The following is a 24202-nucleotide window of genomic DNA, read 5'->3' as shown; positions in this document are numbered from 1 at the left end:
AAATTGCAAGTTTATGTTCAGATATACGAGAATTTTGAATAGTTCATGACAGAAGCTATGAGTCTGAATAAAACAACGATACTGTAAGGTATCAGCATTTAGATTTAGCTCTATAATTGATGGGGATTTTTGTCAAAAATTCAAATAATGACCTACAGATTGTTATATATATTCCTGGTGATTTCGCCCTAACCACTAGACAAGTGTTTCTCCCGCCTACATATTTACACTTGCTAAAATAAATAGCTTGAGCACTTTTATAAATAATTGCAAAAAGACGATTCGACGACCGGTTGCAACATGGAAAAATGAGTTCTCCAGTGCGTCAGCCAACACATTGAATGGTAATTGAAATGTTAAGATAATGAATCAGAAAAGGTTCTTCCGTTTTCCAACTGGATTACTGATGGAGGAAAGAGCTGGAGCCATTTTGGGTGAAATTATAATTGATTTCAAGACTCAATGCATATGAGTAAGAAAATAAATAAACGAAATAAATCATAATTCTACTGTTCTCTGATATACTTCCCCAGCCCCTTTTTTGCTCGCTCATGAGTATTGTAATTTTCATAAGAAAAATTATTTCTTGAGAAATTTTAGTTCTTGTTCTTGAAGGAAAATGTCATTTCTGATATTTTCAAATAGTCGATGATATTTTTAACTGGATTCGATAAGCCTCACTTGTTCACAAAAAACAACTTTTTATTTAATTGACATATACATACGAAGTCTAAAAAACAACTCGAATAAGAATACAATCGAAGAACTACTAACAGAATTCTGTAAGAACACCAGAAGAAAAGTTTAAAGGGGGCATCTCATTCTTTTTTCTTTGTTGTCCATGAACTGTAAAAAAGAGCTGGTGGTATTTTGCGAATTATTCATAATTAAAACTCATAAGCACTGGAAAATCATAACAAAAAACGCAACATATCAAGCATTTAAAATTATATGAACAAGAAATAAAATTTTACAAGCCTTTTCCTATAATTATACAGAATACTGTATGTTTTTTTAAACTAATTTTAACAGGACAAATCGTATAACTGTTAATAGGACTGTTATCCCGCTTTATTTTACTGCACAGTTTTACTTAAATTATAAGTCACAATTAAATCTAAGAATAGCTTACTTATAATCGATTTACGTTTAATGGAATTATAGGCTTGCCATGTAATTTCTTTCCCAGTAAAAGCAATGTTTGTCACCAGAATGAGCGGTGCTTCGTAAAACGGTCTTAGGCTTCTAAGCGTTTCTTCCATATTTTGCAATGAACCGAGCATAAACTCTTGCACCTGGAATTTAAAAATAAAATTTCTATCAGAAAAGTTGCCATTTGGTTTTCCTAAGGAAATAATTATAATCTTTAGTGCAAGGTATAGTCCTCATTGATACTTGAAATTCGTGTTATTAAGAAGTTGACATAAAATTGTGTTAGTTATTGTAAAATGTGAAAAATGTAGGCATTATAAATGTTATGCTGGAAAAGGTGGGCATTGCTGGATAGTTTTCGGTGTCACTAAAGATTGTTAAGATTTATTTTAATTTGTTGAAACTTTATTTTGTCTAAGTGAAATGCTATTTATTGCTTATTACAAAGTTTATATAATCTTCTGAATCATTAGAGTTAATTAAAAAAATTTGGAACGATGAAACCGTATGCTTCATAACTCTCGTTATGACAGAATTCTTGAAAAAGTGACGGAATTTTGCAGAGTGTTGAAAAAAACTTGTGAGTCTCGATTAACTACTCTACCAAATTTCGATATTATCGATAAAAATGTTAAGGACATTAAGCCTTTAAAATGAATTCGACTTCTGTGTAATAATTTTTGTAACATACAAATGAGTGCTATAATTCTATAAGAAAATATCATCAATATTCAGGCTTTTGCTTCGGAATAATCTATTTATTGAAAATTATTTAAGGCTTCACGCACTCTCAGATGTGATGAAAGTATTCCTGATTTTGCTCCAACTATTTTATTTCAAGTCAAAAATTATCAACAGTGTTCCTAGGATTAGATTGTAGATTAAAACGGAGACACGATGAGTAGAAACACTAAATTGCATTGTTATTTCTATTCCAAGTATACAAGGTGTTTCAAAGCTATTAGTGCATATTTAAAGAAGTAACATGAGAGACATAAATTTGCACAGACTCTCTTATGGTGAAAGCATGGTTAATCAAACAGGGAAACAAAGCGGGCATTTCCCACTAAACATAATAAAAACATTGCTGCCTTCACTACTAGAGATTACCAAAAAGCTAGATATTGTCACAAATTATGAAGCATTATCTAGAATAAGACGAATAAGTATTATTTTAAAGGAGCTGCTGATTGGAATACAAGACATAGGAAGCATCTAAAGAATGTACCATGACTGCTTTCCGGCAAGATGTACACCAGATTCTGGTCAATCGGGCAAGATGTACCTATCACATGCCTTCGATGTCGTCGAGAATAGCGGCAGTGCTGGCGATTTAGTTTAGTTTAGTTATATTAACGTTCCATTTCAGATCAACATAGGGTTATTTTAGGACAGACTTTGTGATTTTGAACCGTGGTCAGATGACAAGGACGACACCCGAGTTTGCATTACCCTCTCCAAACTTCAATACCACACCAGTAGGAGGACATTTGGCCTCGATGGATTTAATGAGTAGCAGACCCACTTACACGGCGGTTCTTCTGTAGAATCCGGTCTCGAACATTGTGTAGTCACATTTAGCAAACTTACTACTTGTGAATGATTTTTATAATAACTCATTTTCCTTACATTTGTCGATTTTCTTTCATTATTTCTCTGACATCGAAGTTTTTCATCTTTTCAGACATAGAAATTATAACTCTCACTGCTTCACCTCTTGAGGTACAATAATTCATTTTATGACGATTTTTCTAGTGTCTGTGTGTGTTATCATCTTTTGAACTTTATGCTGAGAGTTTTGAAATACTCTGTAAGTCCCTCTTTTAAGAAGAATATATTAGCTTTTAGATCAAAACAACGCCAAATTTCTGTTCTCCATTATAAATCCTAAAACGATTTTTGTATTTTATGATTTTTTGGTGGAATTAATTCGTTATCCGAAGCGTCCGAAACTATATCCGAAGGGTGTCATGTTCACGGCCTTGAACAGATCAGAAATAGAAAGTATTAAACTGTGATTTTAACAACAGAATTTTTTTCAAATGAATTTTTTTAGTATGCTGTTGATAGACCGATTAGATTTTCCCTCCGCAAGTATAGCAATAACGATAATATTACCCATCCATATGGCATCACAGAACCTTAGTAACTCATACTACTAATTATTGTAGATTGTAATAATGATAATTTTATATAAAATTATCCGTTGTATTGTAAGTGTATAAAAATCACACATGTCTAAAAAGTTGATAGTGGCCACATTAAAAGCCCAAATAAGCAACTCCAGATGATTAACCATTATTCTTCATTGAGAATCAAGAATAATTTATAAATTAATAATTAAAGTGATTTTTTTATTCAAATAATGCTGTAATATTTAATGCATAACTAATTTAAAATGTTTCCTTATAACATTTTCAATCGATATTTGCGATCTTTTTATAGATCAAAAATAAAATTAAATATAATGGGTTTAAGGATGGGAATGGAGAAAAAATTATCTGAATGAAAGATGCATTATATTAGACATATTTACCTGCTTTTGTAAATTTTTTACATACTCATACAATGGCACTTTAAGGCTAGGTTTCATCAGTTTGTTTACAGGGTGATAAGTATCCATAGCCATCCTAATGATGCTGTCTTTGACACTCCCATATGCTTTTTTAAATAAAGACTTAACTCTTTTATACGTATCTACGTTAAATTTTATGTTCCATATATGATGATTTTCATCCAATATTTCACCATGAAGCTGCAAATCTTTTGATACGTCGTCCTGAAAAAGTAATAACATATAAACAAGATGCTACTTAAACAAGGACAGAAGCTTACATAGCACTGGGAAAAAACACAGTTTTGTTGATTAAATATTCTTTCTCACATTAAATATAAAATTAACACGAACAGATCCAGACAGCTACATTAGCAGCACATTAAATAACATCATTACATTATTTCCTATGCTTGATTATCTGACTTTGTTACGATCATTTTTAATGTTAATAGCCTTTTCTGAAGATCCTTTAACTATTTTCTGTACCATAATTTCAAATTTCTAACAATACTAAATACCCCTATTAAGTATATTTTACAAGCCATCAATGCAATAGTTTCATATATACACTATCTACCAATAAGTAATTGGACATCTGTAGTAAAAGAGGTAAACACAATTTATTCATATTAAATAGTTGGCAGAGCTTCCACCTGAGATACAGCCTTAACCCTCCCGGGAATTCTTTCCACAAGTGTTTGAATGATAGACAGTAGTATTTTCTTCCACTCGGCTTGGAGAAGATATGTAAGTACTTTCACGGATTTTGGATGGTTGTTGCAACCCCTTAATTCGGCGATCCAACTCATCCCAGAGATTTTCTATAGGATTCAAGTCTGAACTCTGGGCAGGCCAGTCCAGTCGGTTCACGCCATTGTCACCATATTAATCCATGGTAGACCTCGCAACATGACAAGTGGCGTTGCCATCCTAGAAATAATAATGATCCAACCCGTAAAATTGCCACAGCGTAGGAAGCACATACAATGGTTGTCTAGAATAGTGGAGTACGACTCGGCGTTGAGCTTACGAAGAATTGGGTGAAGGGTCCCAGTCCATACAAAGGTACCATAAGAAATATTTCCAGACCATAATTTCACCTCCGCCAAACTTTAATGTAGGCACAATGCTTTCTGGTAAAAGGTGTTCTTCATGCATATGACAAACCCAGATTCTGCCATCCTACAGGCAGAGATTGATCCTTGATTCATCACTCCAGAGAATCTGTTTCCAACCATCTACGATGAACCTTGCACTTCCTCAACCGATCAGCCAGGTTGGATTTTGTAATAAAAAGCTTGTGGGTGGTTGCACGATCATGAAAACCAGGCAAATGTGCTTCCTTACGGACGGTATTTATCGAAACAACAGTCCCGGATGCTTGTTGGAACTCCTGGAGTATGCAGAACTATTGATTTGATACGGTTTTTTCGAATTTCTGTGGACAACACTCTTTGTCTTTATCTCTTAGTTTCGTGGGTCTACCAGGTTGAAGGACATTCTGACAATCACCACTCACCTTCCACTTCTTAATCACAATAGCCATGGTCGATTGTGGAATGTTTAACTTACCAGATATGTCCTTTAAGAATCGACCATTTCTATGATATCCTACAATTATGCCTTTCTCAAAGTCAGCCTGAATTTCGTGACATCTTGCATGCGATGCCAATGCTGTTTCCTACCCGATATTTAAGTACAGAAGGCGTGACAACAACAACAGACATCCTCACTTTCATGGGTGTCCAAATACTTATTGATAGATCGTGTATATTCTTAAGATACAGAAAGGCAAATTTATTGTTTGTTGGAAAAATATTTTTTATGTTGCATTTATCATTTCTTCCTACGTCCCAGTGATTGCTTTTGAGGTTAACGATATGTCTTTATATTTTCTGTAATACAAACATTTAACGAATAGTTAAATGATGGTTAAAGTATTTAATGATCTTCTACATCGTACAGGAATTTTCATTCCTTTGCAATTCCTAGTTTATGCTTCTTGTAATACTGCCCATTTAAAATTCTTGACATCATTATTGTTAATGTTCAATCCTTCCGCCTTCCCTTTTTTGCAGTAGAACTCTCAATAAATGATTTTAAAACAACAGTAAAATATAAATGATCTCACTATCGAGAAAATTTATGTTAATTAATTGAAATTTGGTAAATTAAGTTTCTAATCTCATTCTGCAATTTTTTTTATAAGTAAAAATAAGTTGGAAAAATCTATATAAATTAAATTAGAAATACAAGAATATGATTACAAAATTAACTGTGAAGCAAAATCACCAATTAAAAACAATTAATTTTAAAATAATTGTTTTCTTAAATAAATAGATTTCGTTGATGAGAAACCCTCTTACTTCAAGTCGAAAATATAGTAAGTATATTATCTAGTTAATTATTTTCAATTAATTTCATTAGATAAAACGTAAACAATGTAAATGTAAGTCACTTGCAGATAACGGTTACGTTTCAATGCGAATCAGAAAATTCTTATGGACTTAAAGTATTAAAAAAATAAAAAATCTACAGAAAAAGTCAATAATTTCATATCAATTGATAGAATGAAATAAAACACAGATCTAAAAATGTACCTCATCATCTGAGTAATTTATTCTGAACTTCACTTTCTTGCCACTGGGCGAAACGGTTTTTTCAACCAAAAATTTGTTTGGATCAGCGGGCATGGTTAGTTTTGCAATTTTGTAGGAATTTTTTAGAAACTTCAAGAGAAGTTCAGTGCTTTGGCAGTCCTCTTTCTAAAATAAAAATAAAAGAAATAACTGATTTTCACACCATTTAAAAAATTTTCGCACCTTCATTCATTAATAATATTGCAAATTATCATTAACGTAATTTAATTTCAGATTTAAATGTTAAAACATTTTCAATAATGAGCATAAATTAAACCAAAAAATTGTTTCATTTTGGTTAAGCAAATTCTATTGTTTTGCATTCAATTCAAAATTGCTTCCTATTATAGTCTTTAAATTTTGAAATACATAAAAAATGTTTCATTTTTAACTTAAAACTTTGATGCGCTTAATCGAAATACGACAAAATAAATGACAAAAAAAAAACACGCTGTACATTTTTTTTAGAGTGAAAAACGGATTAATAACATAAATGGAGAATAAAAATTTGTAAAGAATAATGAAATAATTTGTTGTTGAGTCTATGATTAACCTTAATTTTATTAATATTTCACTATATAAGGGTGATTATAATTAAAGTTACGATTTCAAAAATCGATAATTTTAAAACTACTGGTCAGAATGATTTGATATTTTAGCGGAACAATCGTGAGGCAATGAAATTTTGTTTGGCAAAGGAAAAAAGGGTTCCAAAATGAGCCAATAGATAGCGCTGTCAGGTTCAAATTATCTGGAGATATGCGCGTTAATTATACGTGACATGCGCAACGCAGACATAGCTGCCATAAAAATTTAAAGCACCAGCTCTTTGCCTGAATGCTTCATCATGTCTCTGACTATGAAGGATCGCGTTCTGCTCTTGAAGCTTTTTTATAAGAACGATGACTATGCACTTATAGCTATCAGGAAATTTCGGACATTAAAATCTATTAAAATCGGGGTTCAATAACCGCAAACGGTCAGCTAAAAATAATTGCTTAATTAGAAGAGACCGGTTCATTTGACCTGAAACGGGGTAGAGGAAGGAAACCAGTTTCGGCTGCGGCAGTGGAAGATGGGGCTACAACATTACAAGAACAGACTAACAGTGATGCTGGAATCAGCAGTGCACGGGGAGTTGGCCAAATGCTGGATATGCTGATCAGCAAGGTGCGTAAAGTTCTACGGAACATCTTGCGCTGTTATCCGTACAAGATAACTCATGTACAGCAGCATGTATTGTTACCTGTTAACCTGGAAGCACGTGAATCTTTTGCACTACGATTTCTTGCCCGCATGGAAGTGGACAACAGTTGGACAAGGAATGGAGGCCAAAGAATGGAGGAATCCATTGCAAAGGGAGGCCAAGGCACTCCATTTGCACGGTTCTGTAAATACGCAAAATTGCAGGGTATGGGTGACCGAGAATCCATTCTAGCTACATCCATCACCTCTTCAGTCTGAAAAGGTCACTCTGTGATGTGGAATAATGGCGTCGGTCTGTTTTTCTTCGAGAAGATCACATCTGGGGATCCCTTTACCTGCACCGTTACTGGCAAGCGGTATCAAGCACTTTTGCTTAACTATGTAGTACCGGGGCATTAGCAGCGTCAGTGTGTGGATAGCCCAATATTCACGCAAGATGGCCCTCCTCCACACATTGTTACTCCTGTGAAGCAGTTGCTGAGTGCTCATTTCGGAGATGATAGGATCATAAGCCACCATTTCCCAACAACGTGGCCGTCACGTTCCCCTGACTTAAACCCGTGTGGTTTCTGAATTTGGGGGTACCTGAAGAATGCTGTTTACAGCGGGTGGATTGAGAATCTAGCAGACTTGAAGGCAAGCATCACACACCACATCCGTTGTATCAGTACAGATACCCTCCGATCTGTTGTGGAACATGCAGTTTTGAGATTTCAGTTTGTAGTGGAATAAGGCGGAGGGCACATCGAACAACTTATGCCTTAACCATCCATCAGTAAGGTGTTTGTTCCATAAATCTCTCTCTTTTTTTTGTCATTATCACTGTTATCGTTATAAACATGTATTCTTGTCTTATCGCTAATAAATTTTGAGTAAACCCCTGAACTCTATTGTTTCCTTTTGGCTAGCAATATTCCTGTATTTAACAAATTCATTTTTGGTCTTTCCCCTGACAGCGCCATCTATCAGCACATTTTGGAATTATCTTTTTTTCTTTGCCAAACAAAATTCCATTGCCTCACGATTGTTCTGCTAAAATATCAAGTCCTTCTGATCAGTTGTTTTAAAATTATCGATTTTTGAAATCGTAACTTTAATTATAATCACCCTATATATTGAAACTGCCATTGGAATTTGATTCATTACCATAGGCTTAGTGTAAATATTCCCAAGCTGAATTTTCTCCACATTTAGAAGAGAAACGTTAATGCGCATAGTCTTTGATTGTTTTTATAGAATATAAAGTTTACAGATTGATATTGTAAATTATTTACGCATTTTCTTCATGAATTTCTTTTACATATCTGATTATGACTTGATTGCACATTTATGAATTGCATTTGCATACTTACTCTGCAGGTGAAAAGGATTCTTTTTTTGTGATTACGGGGTGTTCCTGTCCAGTCAGCAGTCACATTTATCAACAATAAAGGATGAATGAAATTGCATGTTTCATACGTGTAATCGGAACTGAGGTCTTCAATACTTTCTAGAAAGGAAATGTTCCTTTACAATAGTTCCTCATTTATGATATCCTTCAGTGAATTTAAAACCAAGCAAAAATAAGGTAACAATTATTTTAATTACGATTGTGAGAGCAACGATGATTTTTTTTTAGTTGTAGCAAAACACGTTTTACTTTATAGAAAGTCGAATTTCTATTAATGTTATTTTAAAAATTGCAGTTTTTTATGTGGAGTTAGGAGGATTATTAAACTTATTTTATAAAAGCAATTACTACGTATTTCTTGATAGAAATTGACTTAAAAATATGAACATGATTTGAATTTGCATTCTGAAATTATGTGGAAAAATTTAAATTATTCAATAGCTTCGTTTATTCCAATAAATTAATTCAAAAATTCGCTTCAAACGAAGTAGAAATTGAAGAAATTATTGGTAAAATAATAAAACAAAACTGTAAACTAACTCGTTTCTAAAGCATTTCATCCCAGAGGACTGGATGGTTTAGTACAATGCTTCTTAGTTTTAGATTTAAAAAAATAAAAGAAAAATTTTCTGAATATACAAGTAAAGTAAAAATCCAGTAACAAGGGCGTTGTAGTGCTTTCAAAAAGCTTTAAAAATCTTTTATTATATGGATTGTCACATGTTTTTTTTAAATATATAAGTTAATGAAATAATAGACGGTGATTTTGATGATTAAGTTAATATTTTTATTTTATATTTTAGGGGATTGTAACCCATGGCCAGTTTGAATGCTGCGCTTACAGTTGAATGTATCTTTTGTAAAAATAAAATTTCAGAAGAATGAAAACAGTGGTGGAACTTTTCGATACGGAATGGTGAAATATCCTTGATTAGAAATGCAACAGAAATTGCAGATATGTTGTTTTGTAGACTTACGACGCTCATCAGTAAAAAGATGACCAAAGTGAGAGAGTAAAATTTCAATAAATGTCTTTTGAAAATTCTGAATAAAACGAATTTATTGCATTCAGTTAAAATCTGTATTTTTCATACATGTAAGGTAACTTCCAATTCTAACTACGTGACTCTCACTGTAACCTAAAATTTATTCGTATTGCGTATCATTTTTAGACAATTTTTCTCTTCAAAGGAGTGATATGTCATCAGTAAAAAGAGCTTCTTAAATATCCAAACTTAAGTGCCCTTACATAAAAAAAAGTATTTTTTAAATATTTTTGAAAATTCACAAATCTACAACAAATCAACGTATGGAAAGAAAATGGTTCTATATATTGTTTAATAAAAAGTAAACAGCTCCTCCTGCATCTTTCATTTATACATCTTAAATAAATCAGATGCCCCACCAACTTTCCAGAGAAATAACAGCATTGGCTGGCCAGATCTGACCTTATGTTCCCAATCAATTATAGACTCTTCCATTAACTGGAAGGTTCTGGATGACATTTCCTTAAGTGGCCATAGATATATACAAACAACAATAGCATCCACTATAACTAACCAGTTCTACAAAAGATACAAGACACGCCATGGGAATCATCCTAGATTTCTCAATATATTTGGAAAAGATATTTATTATCTAGAAAATAAAATAGCAACAGCAAGAAATTCCAGAGAGCTAAATGACGCTACAATAGTTCTTCAAAACTCTATTAGTAATGCCTGCAACAAAACTTTTAAGATCAAAAAACAGCTTTTGTTAACGAAACCAAATTGGTGGACAAAGAAACTAGAAACTCATAAAAAGAAAGTTAGAGCACTAAGAAAGAGAGCACAGAGGGCACCAGAAATTGAAAAGCAGTGGAGATACCAGATCTTCAAGAAAGAGAAAACAGAGTACAAAAAACATATTAAACAAGCAAAAAATACGGGCTGGAGAAATTTCTGCAGTTCAGCCTCCAACCCATATGGAAAGCATTACAAAGCCGCCTTCCGGAAATCTGTTTTCCCATCACAAATTCCATATCTGATGAACAGTGACCCAAAAGGAAGTCTGAAAGAAGCAGCGCAAACCATATTGGACCAGATTTTCCCATCTCCTGCTATTTCAACTAACTATAATTTAAACACTTCAACGCAGCCACTTGACCCTCCATTTTCCCTACAAGAAATTTCAATGATTATAGACAACCTTCCGTCAGGTAAAGCTCCCGGTATTTATGGAATTGACAACCTCTTTCTTAAAATTATACACAAGCGCTTTCATAATATCTTCCCAACTCTTTTTAATAAGTGCCTAGAATTAAGTTGCTTCCCAGATTCCTTGAAAATAGGAAATATTATTTTATTCCAGAAACAAGGAAAAAATCAGAGACTGGCATCTTCATATCGACCCATTTCTCTCCTGCCAACAATCGGAAAGGTGCTAGAGAAATTGATGTCCCAAAGATTAACTTATCATCTTGAGACCACTAATAGCCTCAGAGAGCGTCAACATGGGTTTAGGGAAGGTAAATCAGTAGACACAGCCATCCATGAGCTGATAAATAAAATTCAAGCTGCAAGAAGAGAGGGCAAGCATGTCTTAGTGCTCTCTATTGATATAAAAGGAGCCTTTGACAACTTGCAACACAAAGAAATTCTCAAGAGTCTGGATGAAAGTCCCTGTCCTTTAAACATCAATCGTCTCTTTCACAGTCTCCTCCAAAACAGGAAAGTGACCCTAATGACTCCAGAAGGTAGGGCCATGAAAGATCAGAAACAAGGCTGTCCTCAAGGATCATACAGTGGTCCCTCTCTATGGAATCTCGTAGCCAACGAAATTCTCAAGCAGGTCTGGCCAGAAAATGTACACATCCAAGCCTTTGCAGATAATTTTGTACTGATTACCGAGCGGATACAAAAAATAGCCTGGAAAGAGAAACTGAACTTGCAATAGCTAAATTTAACTCCTGGTGCTCAAATAATCAACTTTCCATCTCCACGGAAAAAACAACCCATATTTTATTCAGCAAATGGCGAGAGGCCCCAGAATCATATGGAATGGAGACATCATTAAGAGAAACAAATCTATTAAATATCTAGGAGTCCACGTCGATGACCAATTAAACTGGCTAGAACACATAGAAAAACAAGGAGAAAAGGCCATTAAAATGCACCAAAACCTCAAAAGAATCGCTGGCAGCACATGGGGAATCTCTCAGAAACACAAAAGAGTTCTTTACAAGACAGTAGTTGAGAGAATGCTCGCCCATGGTTCATCAGCGTGGTGTCTAAACCCAACATATAGAATGAAGAGGAAGCTCTCCACCATTCAGAGACCATTTCTTCTCTATATTTCAGGTGCTTACCGCACAACTCCAACAGCAGCGCTACAAACCATTCTCGGCATTACACCCCTGCACATGCAATTACAGTTTGAAGCCAGACTAATGACAATATATCGCCTAAGAATCCCTCTTCCTCATAATGTAACAGAGATACAACCAGAAGTGCTTGAGAAGAAAACAACTGGTTAGTCTACTCACCCTTCACAACATCTCAATCCCAACCAAATCTCATTGGAAGATGAAGGAATAAATTTATCTCAAATAAACAATATCAATATCTTCAGAGATGGCTCAAAAACAGAACATGGAGTTGGAGCTGCGTTTTGTGTTCTGTTTAATGATTCCTGGTCCTACCACTGGTCTGCCAAATTGAATGACAACAATACGGTTTTCCAAGCTGAACTCACCGCACTTCATGAAGCAGTAAAATATACATCTCAGTTTTCAAACAACAATACTTTTAAAATTCATGTTGACAATAGAGCTAGTATCATGGCATCTTCAAATCCAAAGAGCACAAACCAAACAACAAGAGAAATTTTTGGTGTCCTGCTTTCAAAACCAACAATAAAACTTTCATCGGTTAAAGCACATGCGGGCAATATAGGCAACGAAAAAGCAGATCAACTGGCAAAGGACGCAACGTAAAATAGGCAATTTTATATGCAAACAAAGCTTCCTAAACCACACATAAAAGCCCTCCTCCGGAAAGACATGCTTGAGGAATGGCAAGGATATTGGAGCAATGGTGTCACAGGCAGAAAATTTTTTAATATCCTGCCTTCAGTCAACCTCAATCCCACTAACTGGATCAAAGAGGATATTATTTTCTTCTCAGAACACGGCCCTTTTCCTGCCTACCTCAAAAGGTTCAATCTGTCTGAGAGTGACCAGTGCAGTTGTGGTGGGATAGGCACCGCACTTCATTATGCTACGGAATGCATTCTTACAATCTCCTGGCATATGAAAAAACCATCACCAAGCCATGAACAGGAATGGCTGAAAAAAATCGCCGGCAACTTCCTTTCCAGGCAAAAAATCCGCAGTATAATCAAATTTATTAGTGAAAATAGAGACCTATTCTTGCCTCCATAGCTCTCAACATCAAGTCTCACACCAAAAAAGACTAAGGGAAAAAACAAGCACAGCAGTCTCCTGTCACACATTTCAATCAAACAGAGATTCTCTTCATTTCCATTTCTCAAATTATTTTCCATCTGATTTTTTTAACTGCATTATGATCTACTATATCATAAAAAATAAGTGAACACAGATTATATGTATATTTTTACACATTTTATCTCTCAGCATTATATTTCTAAGTTTATTACTACAAATTATATCTCTTAAGTTGAAAAATTATGTAAACGGTCTCATCTCAATATAATTTCTTATACAATTGTAAATTCTGTAAAAAGTTATTTTTGTTTCGTTTTCCTACTGTAAATATTTTGTTAATTATATAAAATTCCCGTAACATGCCCACCAAACCGTTCAGTGACCAGAATGGTCACGGATACGGGGGTGTGAGACGGCGTTCTGTTCTGCATCTTTCATTTCCCCCTTATTTTATGGAATCGAAGCGCTTTTGTGTAAAAGCGTCTTTGAAAACTATTCCTTTTTGACCAAATACATTATCTGTAACCAATGGTGCTGCGTAACGGAAAGAGTTTTGGATTTTTCTCATTTATCTAAACTATATTGGAAAGTTCTGTATTTAAAATAGTTAAGATAAACAAAACTTTACTATATTATATTTATTGAAATAAATCTCCAAATTGGATTTGGAGAAATTTCGCCAGAATTTTAAACTATGTCTTAAATATAACAACGATTATCCAGAAAAATCCAATCAAATATTCAAATGCAAGGTTTTGGTTAAAAAAAGCAAAATAGTATCATTAGTAGGGCATTATGAACAAATAAGTAAGATGTATTAAGCTTTTCAGTCGCCCTAATATCGTTTGGGATCATCGCATTCATTACTTTTTTATTCAGAATCTTAACATGACTACGATAATAAATGAATGTCATTAAATTCATTGAATGTCATTAACATTTAACTCTTTCAAAAATATTTTTATTCTCATTAATAGATGGCTGAAACTAACGATTTTATTTATTGAAAAAAGACCCGTTTGAACTTCTCTTCAGTCGGCAAAAGATGTCAAAATAAAAATCAATTTCTGCATAATTTCAATGAAATTACAGGCACATTTTCAGTCGTATTATTTTTAAATATGTTAAAATTTTTATTCGAGTTGTCTTTGATGAATATCTATTTTAAAATTCGGGTTTTTATGTTTCCTTAAATATTATGCCTTTAGTTGATATCAACGGGTCTAGATGAATGTAGCTCATTTTGTCTTGATGACTGTACGTGTTGCGTTTGTGTTTATCGAATGAAGCTCATATTGATTTTTCCTATTATATTTTGCAACTTTAAAATAATATTTAAAACTAAATATCAATGAAATTTCAAAATAATATTTAAAGCTACATATCAAACGCGTGATTTTATTAAAGAGGGAAATTTGATGCCATAACGTTATTGAAATTTTGAATAAAGGAAGTGTTGGCATGCTTGTTACATTCTATCATGTTAATGTGTGTTAAATTCTATCATGTTAATGTGTGTTAAATTCTATCATGTTAATGTTAAACGTGAAAAGCGAAAGTAATACACGTATTACTTTCGCTTTTCACGTTTTAGATATTTGCATAATATCGAATATAGGGGATATTTCCCTAACGAAGTATTTCTGCACTGTTAGTGAGCACATACATTGTGCTCCTGTTTGCAAAAAGTAGAAGATTCTAAGCAAGAAAAATCAGAAAATAGTTTACTTGACTAGTGACTCATTTATTCACATCGACCCACACCTTATTTGTATACAATTTCCGATAAGCAATTCCATATCAAGGTACAAATAAATTTTCTCTACTTTTCCTTGCGAGCTACTGATCGCTCACACTCCACGTGAACGTCTATTTTTATTGACTGCCAAGCAAACAAGATTTTCTCTTTCAGATTTTCTCTATCGAAAACACTCTGTCCTATAAGACGACCTTCAAAAATTAAAAACCATTCTCCCAAAAGGAGTTTCAGATATCAGGTATGTCCATTGGCCTCTTCACACAGATGCAGATTATGTATTCAATCCTATTCAAGAGTAATGTGAGAAAAAGGTGAAATGTCATTATGTCTGAATAACAAAAATAACTGTTTTAAAGACAATCATATAAAATAAAATTAGTCTAATCATTATCGAGTGTTTTGCTTCCGAAAGGAAATGTATACTACTATCAATAAATGAATATTTAGTTACTATATTTAATAAATGCCAATCTCTGTGAAAGCGTTTATTGTGTTGAATAAATTTAAATTTTATTTCAAATAATAAAAATAGTTTTTCTTTTTGAACTTATATCTTAGGCCAAAAATTAACTCATTTTGCAAATTTTAGAGTTTTAGAACTAGTTATAAAATCTTGGGATTGAAAGAGTTAAAAGAATAGTTAAACTTACGATTTATTTCAAGATTCAGCATATTCCAGTATGATGAGTTCGATAGCAAATGGAGCAAAAAAGTATGAGTTCCTTCCCCGTTAAAGTTGCAGCTATAAGTTATGTTAGATGACAAATCGAAGAATTGTGAATCGATCTTGTGCTTGAGCTGAGCTCCCAAGCAATCATTCGAGATTAATGAGGCTTCCAGAACTTGATCTACTTCGGCTTCAGTTGGAACATGCTTAAAATAGGACTTGTAATACAATGATGTTGATTCTTCATGCATTTTGAATAAGCCGTGGGAAATGAATTCGAATTCATTATAGCTACTTTTAGCAACAAAATCATTCTGAATCCTAAAAAATACATAGAATCAAAATGATCACGTTCCATGATTGAATTTAACAAAACTGATATAATTTTTTTTATTATATCCATGCAATACGTTCAATTAAACAAACTAAAACAACTTTTTTCTGAGGAAATATATTTAAGACATTACAATACAAACATAAATAATTTTGGCAATATAATTAAAATGCTATAAATTTTAAGCTATACATTCACTTAAAGATAATATATACATTTTCACTTTATCCAAATATTAATGAACAGTTTTAATCAATTGGGACATTCCTTTCTTTATAGATCATGTTTCTTTTTCGCTTGTTTGTACTAATTATTTTTCAAAATTATTCATAATTAAAATTGATGTGTTTCATTCCAACTCAATTACACTTGGGAGGGAAATAAACTCTCTCCAAAGAAACAAACTCAAATAAAACAGGAAGAATCGAAATATGCCAAATATTGCAAAATACCAAATCAAAATCAAGTATGTATAAGAATACGAATACTGTATTTGTTATTTAGAAGTAGCATGGATGAAGTTAAACGTATGCACAAGCACATAGATGGTCTTCAGCTTAAAATTTCTAATAAAACTTATACTGCAGAGAAATTTCAAACTTTTTATATTTCAAATTATTGCAGATCTCTGAAAGAAAAGCTTATTTGCAATCAGTTCCAGTCCTAATCTTCAATTAAACAAGTTAAATCTTGTATTTGCAAATTTTTCAGAAAACGTTTTTCTCCAAATGCGCATCGAAATTGAGAAATGAAATAGGAAAATAAAAAATAATTTAAGGTAGATAAAAAGAATTATTATTTAATGTTTATTAAATAAAATGAGGACAAAATATGGAGCTCCCATACTGAAAATGTTGAGACCACCCAAGAAACTGTTCACTCGATTCATAAAGAAGTCATACTAGTAACTTCATTACAAGATCTTCTGAACTCCTTAAAGGGCTACTAAAGGGTTTTCATGTTGATCACATTCTGGAGTACTGCTCATTTTGTATTTGAATGTGAAAAATGTTGTTTGAATATTTCAATAATTACATCGTTTATTACTTTTCAAATTTTATTGAAATATTTCGAACAAAATGGCTTTCTCAGATCGTTTTAATTTGTTAATTTTAAAGAGCCGAGAATTTTGGGATATTTTTCCCCGCCCTAACATTTATCTCCTTTTAAAATTATCACTCATAATAAACTAATGGGTAAACAGATTACGGTCATAAATATCTAAATCTGAAAGAATTAAAACATTAATTTAGCATTAAAAACTATGTATTATATATTTTTGAATAAATAAAAAATAAAAAAATTTAAAATCATGGCGCATATTTTAAGAACTTCTGTAGTAACACAATGTATTATTAGTTTTGTATAAAGTTTAACATGGCTGTTAACATTAGTTAACACGTTAAAGTTAACATGGTCCCATTTCACATTTTCAAATAAAAGACACAATAAGAAAGACGATTGCAGTTTTGAAAATACAACAAAATAATGACTTTTCTCACCTCATAAAATTAAAATTGTAGCGATTTTTAGAAAACACATTAAAATTTTCAACACTGTGCTTAAGTAGGTTTTATAGCATAAACTTCTAAATACCTGAACATAAAAGATCCACTTGAAATTATTATGAATCCATCCAAGGTTAAAGATTCTTGTCTGGAAGCTATAGGGTAATAGAATCTTATGGTTGCATCAATTAATTCGTTATCAAAATCACCGAGATTTTCGTTTTTTAAAACAGTATATTTGCCAGTCAGTTCGTCAGCGCTTCGTAGTCCTCTTGCAAATTTTACGATTAGTTTTAATTCTTGTTCATTAGCTTGATACCATTGATTTCCTTCATTGTTCCACCGTCCCGCCTAGATGTAAGCAGAAAGGAAAAAAAAAACTTTAAAATCAATAAAGTAAATTCAAATACCACGTAGATAAAAAAATCGGATGTTGTATGAATATGTATCATTGAAAATTTCGCATTACAGGAAATATATCTTCACAGGAGCCTATGGTAAATAAGGCTTTACTGCAGTTTCTTATAACGCGTATACATGTATCTTTAACTTCTTGGCAAATCATGTAAAATATACTTCATGAAAGACACAAACGGGATTTTCAGTAAATTTCCTTGTAACATTTACATTTTCCTCGGAACTATATAAACATTAAGTGTATGCATTAGCTATTTGCATTCAGCGTGCTGTTTTCAAGAAATGGAAAGCGTCTTACATCTGGGGAGGGGGGGGGGGAGGGGCATGTGTATGAGATACTAGAATTGCTGACTTTAATAATGAGTTTCGCTTACTAACAAAATAAGTATTTTTTAAAGTGATTGATATACATGAGTATTGTACCGTGGTATGTAATATCATTTCGAAGGGTGTAATACTCAAGCAGAAACAATATTCTTATTTTTCTTCTGGAAATTTAAAAATACTTTTTATATTTATTTAAACCTTCTTATATTTATTTAAAACAAATCATTTTTTATTAGCTTCATTTATAAATGCCAAAAAGCATTGAAAAGCAATAGAAATTTATTACTTGGAAGCAGACGGGATTACGACAAGAACTCGATGTATCCAAAATTTGAAAAATACCTAAAAATTGCTGTTTTGATTCAATACATCGTGCAGCAGTTAAGTTCTCGAACGAATGAATTGCCTTAAAAATGTATTTATTCACAATAACTGAGGACACAAAGTGTAGATGTATAGAATAATTGTTTTCGTTTGCATATTTAATTCAAGAAACAATACGAATCTCTAGTAAATTATTCACTATTTTATGAACCTATCGTGGGAATGAATATTTAGGAAGCCATTTTTTTTTTGACACGAAAATTTGGCCCAAAAGTATCGTTTTAACCACAGGATGACATACCAAGTTTCGAGTTGCATTTCTGAATTATTACGCTTGTGAAAGTGCAGGCCAACAGACGGTCAACGTTTGGTACATATGTTTCAAAATTTGAAAATTATCTCTATTTTAAATGCTAAACCTATGCGCCAAATTTTATCTACCTAGTTCTTTGAATTTTGTAGCTATCGAGTTGCGTTTTCAGTTATCGATTTGTAAAATCGAGTTTTCAACTAAAAACGAATTCCGAATCGAATGTTTTCCCGATTTGATTGGATTCAATTTCGATCGGATATTCTATTGCTTAAGTTATCGTGATTGTCAACACAGAAGGAGAATCGACAAAAATGTCGATTGTTATTTAACATAATACTTTTTCTCGCAGTTACTTTTATGGAATGTCAAACTAATGAAAAAAAAAATTAAGAAATGGTCCAACTGAAATTGAAATTGTTTTGAAAATGGAAGCATGTGTAAAAGGAGCAAAATTGCAATTTGCCCAAGAAAAGAAATTAAATATAAATAATTAAAAATAATATCATCATTTCTATATCAAAGTGTCTTATATCAAATCTAATGAAATATTTTATTGCAAAACATTTATATTAACTAGGCATATTTCCTCTGAAATGGTTGCAAATAATAATTGAATGTCGTATGTTGTCACAAAAACCCATGTTTTTAATATTTCACAAATGTCACATCAAAAATTCGTCTTTTTCCCTTTTGCGATAACAGTGACAATATTTGGAATAAAATATTTGCATGCATAACCTGAATCAACAAGATACAATTAAGTTCCAAACCCCTTAAGTCCAAAAAAGAAAATTTTCTAACAGTACTTACGCTGTTATCTATGCCTTCGATTTCTGGTGTCATTACAGCTTTTTTCAGTGTTACTTCATATTCCAATTGTTCGTCATTCAAAATTCTTTTGATTTGAAATGCCCATGAATTTCGAGCAATTGTTAGATTATAAGTTTTCATCTCCTTGTCATCAGGATTATTTCTTGGGCTTCTCCACAATTCATAAGTGTAATGAGCAAAACCCTAAAATAAGACAGTATATGTGATTTATAGGAATAAAAAGGCGAAGTATGTTTCATTTTGACTTATTCACCTTTATTATTCATTCACCCCAATTAAACATTTTTTGAATTTTAAATCCAATTTTAAATGCAGTTATATAGAAAATGAAGAAATGAGAACTTTATTCTGAAATTAGTATTGATAGATTAGATAACTGATACATTTTCTTCAGAACAATTATTTAGCGATCTGAATTTAAATATCAAACATAGTGAAGTATTATTTTCCTTTTGAGCCGGGATAGCCTGGTTGGTAGGGCGTTGGATTCGCATCCCTTGGGGAGTGAGTTTGAACATCACTGGACGAAGATTCTCCGCGTTCATGGTGGTTGGTGCACGCATAAATCTGTCGTAGCCACAAAGTCCTCCAAGTTTAGACAATACAACTGGGGGTACTGAATAAGAGGTGATAGTTCTATGATTAGGTCTAAATTATGATCTGTGCATGAATGAATGAAGTCCGTCCGTAATAAGGGCTGTGACGCATGAGTGGCAAAGACGTACTCTTGGTCCTAGATGGCGCTACTGAAACAAGAGACGCTAAAACTTGGCTTAAAATTGCCGACTACGTCTGCGGGCCTGTCTATGACAAGTGCCATAGGCAACAACATTTTCCTTTTATAATGTTTAGTTACGAATGTTTAACAAAAATGTTAGAATGTTCGATTCGTTTGTTGCGTTAAAGAACAAATTTTCCAAATGTGAATTGCAATGATTTGCATTCTTTCTATATGAAATTAGTAAAAGAACGAGAGCAAGTTATTAATATGTGTTTGCCCGTTGAGCTATTTATATTCAAGCTTCGTACACCGTATTCCAGTATTCGTGACTGATTTAGTAAATTGTGCATTAAATAAATTTGTAAAATATCACAATATCATGCAATAACTATAAAGATTGGCAGTACGTCCCTTTATCGGCAAGTTAAATGAACTGAACCATATATATTCATCCATCAATTCATTATTCAGCCAAATGGTATTATAAATAGTACTTATGATGGTAATTAACTTATGTGATGGTAATTGTAAATTTGTTTCATTTCTTTTTCTATGAAAATTTAAAGATAAGTAATAAATAGTGAATGCATATTATTCGAATTGAATATGATTTCAATAAGGTATATATTTGTAGAAAGACATTAAATCATTTTTCAAGAACCACATTTGGGTACTCCTTTTGGTAACTCCTTATTTTATCACCGTTTCTTTTTAGATTAACGTCTCTTTTCGGAACTGGTAATTTGAAAGTGGTGATTTTGAATTATAATCAGAATGATGGTGTCATTGAAAGATATTAAATCGAGAACCACGTGAATCGACCAGATTCGATTCAGAAGGATTTAACGCTCTCAATATTTTAATTTGAAATATTTGATGTGTATAATTGTACATTCATGGCCTGTCAAAAATGATAAAATTATAAATCTGCTGAAAGGGAAGTAACCGATGCATGTACATATACTTACCAACAACTTTCCTGTTGAAATCTCAGTTTTAGTTAAATTAATATTAATTTGTTCTCTTTCGTTTACTTCAAATGAGCTTGCGTTCAAATTAATAACAGTGTGAGGATCTTTTAGGAAGCAAACTGTACGCCAGTTGTCAGTCTCGATAAGGTTTTTTTCTCCTTTCCAACTAATTTGAAACTGAATCCAGGCCTTTGTCTCATTTTCCCAAAATGATGCAGGTAAAATAGTGTGAAGCCACTTCCTAGATGAGTTCAGACTGGAAGAAGAGGATTATTGATTAGAATTTTCATCTTGTGCATTGATTGTGCAAGATTAGAGATGTTATTACCAACGCCATTTATGAAATATATATTGGTGTTTTTTTTTTTTTTTTTTTTTTTTTTTACCTTTAGAATTTCGTATGAATATACGAAGTTCCGGAGTTGCTAACGGGCAACAAGTAACTGCTGAATAAACTGAATATTTTTAATAAGGAACACAAAAAATATTTAATTTTTATGAATCAAATACATTGATTCTTATTTTCTTTATAATAAGAAAAAATTATGATGCATATTTTATGATAAAATACATATAAATATGAAAAAAATCAAATTTATAAAATAAGTTTTTTTTTAATCTTTTGTAGGTGCATAGTTTGACATCATTTTTTACGCAAAATAATATTAAAGCATTGATTCAATCAAGAACTTCATAAAAACTATCAAATAATTTTCAATAAATGTTTATATTAACTGTCTTTTGTTTTCTCCCATATAGCAGTTTTTCAAGGCCTAAACCACGCTGCACTCCCTTTCTTTCTTCTGTTTTCAGAAACAAAACGCTTTCATTTACTGAGTTAATTAATCTTGTTTGCTTTAACGGGGAATATTTCAATAAAATATTTAGCATATGGACGGATGCATTAAACATTATTTGAAATATTTTTAATTACTGAAACAATAGTTATCCAGAAAGTTATATATCAAGAATATATAATCAGGTGTATGCTATTTCTGTGATCTTCAAATTCAGAATAGTTTATAATTTTAATTGGGTAATGAATTCAAGTTCATATTTTGAAATATTGAAACAATACCGAAAGATCTTCCTCTATGAAGAACAGCATTTGTATTATAGGCTTGGTTTATATTTAATTACATTGGTACAACTATCACACAAAATGAAATTCAAAATGCTTAAGTGAAATGGATAATTCTGCCTAATACAAATGATTTATGTATACCTATTATCTCTAAATGTTGGAGCTATTAAATTTTTTTTGTACAAATATTATTTATTTTCTTGAATTAGAAAATGATTAGTATATATGTGACGGTAAATATCATATCATTAATCAGTTATTATGAATAACAACCATGGTCTATATTAATAATTAGCGATAAATGACATTAATCAAAACATATGGATTACTTCAGCTATTGCAGGGATTAAAATTCTTTTGTCATTTAATATCTCTCTATCTATATATATATATACTAGCAATATGAAAAATCTTACTTTTCATATGAAAGCAGTCCTACTATTTTTTCATCATCTCCATTTTTATGATTTTCTCTTGAGAATCTGTAGCTGTTGTAGGGAGTGTCCAAAAACAGAAGATATTCATTCATTATAGCTTTTTCATCTTGTACTGATTGATTCGAAGTTTTACGTTTCCCTTCTGTTTGATCCAATCTTTTTTCTTCCTGTTTCCAAAATAGCCACAAATAAAAACGACGCTTATTGGATAGACCATATAAAAAGCTATCAAAATGTATATCGTCACTCAAAGTGCAAAAGATCGTAGTCATATGTTAGTTCTTTACGCCGTACGATATTTTGCACTTTGAGGGATTATGTAAAACGATAAACTATCCTATAAATGAAGGAACAGCAGCATTCTATGGAAAAGGACATTTGTAAGAAAAGAATTATGTGGTAGTTTTATGTTAATAAAGGTATGTGTAGCATCAAACGTCGAAAAAATATAATAGAAAAATAACAAATTTATGGGAATATTCAGGAAATACAGGGCAAGAAATGGTTTTTTTTATGGTTTTTAGAGAAATATATTAAAGACTCGAAAGAATTTAATTATAATTTTTACTTTCTTGCATATGAAGGACACAAAGAGAAAGTATTGTAATCTTCAGAAAATTTATCAAATTTCAAAGAATTTGACAAATCTCAATATTTTAGACCTCCCTCTGTCCGAAAAAACATTTTTGAAAATTTGTCTGTCTGTCTAAGTGTTTCGAGCATAACAAATGAAATTTGGTCTTCACAACCAATTTGTAGATTTCCATCAAATTTTGAATGAAATTCATTAAAACGAAGTGAATGGATCTGCTTCTCCGAGTGCGAATGAATATTTTAAATACAAAACGTTAAATAAACGCAGTATTTTTAAAAATATTTTTTACAAACGGTGGCTGATTGAGCTCTGCCATGGCCTCCAAAGTACATTCCATGTATGTTCTGTGAAGTGAGGGTTCGTGAATATGTTGTCTATATCACTTGATAAATCACTTCATTTTCAAGGAGATTGCCAATATACGCTTCAGAATGATAAAGGGCCTTAATATTTATGAAAATGAAATTATTTCCAACGGTACGAAAATGATGAACATGTGATTTATATTATCCTACAAATATAT

At 32.1% G+C, this 24202-nt stretch overlaps 1 protein-coding gene across 2 annotated transcripts in view; it reads right to left on the bottom strand.

Moving 5' to 3' along the window:
* LOC129958641 (uncharacterized) overlaps positions 1–24202 on the bottom strand; it is a 90312-nt gene that overhangs the window by 26427 nt on the left and 39683 nt on the right. For both annotated transcript variants that reach the window (XM_056071241.1, XM_056071242.1), the window contains exons 20-28: positions 23064–23251; positions 21561–21819; positions 19851–20054; positions 17748–18010; positions 15801–16138; positions 8907–9043; positions 6310–6474; positions 3689–3931; positions 1133–1295 (exon numbers count right to left, since the gene is read on the bottom strand). In XM_056071241.1, coding sequence (XP_055927216.1) covers positions 1133–1295; positions 3689–3931; positions 6310–6474; positions 8907–9043; positions 15801–16138; positions 17748–18010; positions 19851–20054; positions 21561–21819; positions 23064–23251 — 1960 coding nt within the window. The remainder of the gene's footprint in view (positions 1–1132; positions 1296–3688; positions 3932–6309; positions 6475–8906; positions 9044–15800; positions 16139–17747; positions 18011–19850; positions 20055–21560; positions 21820–23063; positions 23252–24202) is intronic.

Source organism: Argiope bruennichi, chromosome X1, assembly GCF_947563725.1.
Source record: "Argiope bruennichi chromosome X1, qqArgBrue1.1, whole genome shotgun sequence".
In the NCBI taxonomy this organism is placed as follows: Eukaryota; Metazoa; Arthropoda; class Arachnida; order Araneae; family Araneidae; genus Argiope; species Argiope bruennichi.
Note: the sequence above shows the minus strand (reverse complement) of the source record. Positions and strands in the feature narration are given on the sequence as shown.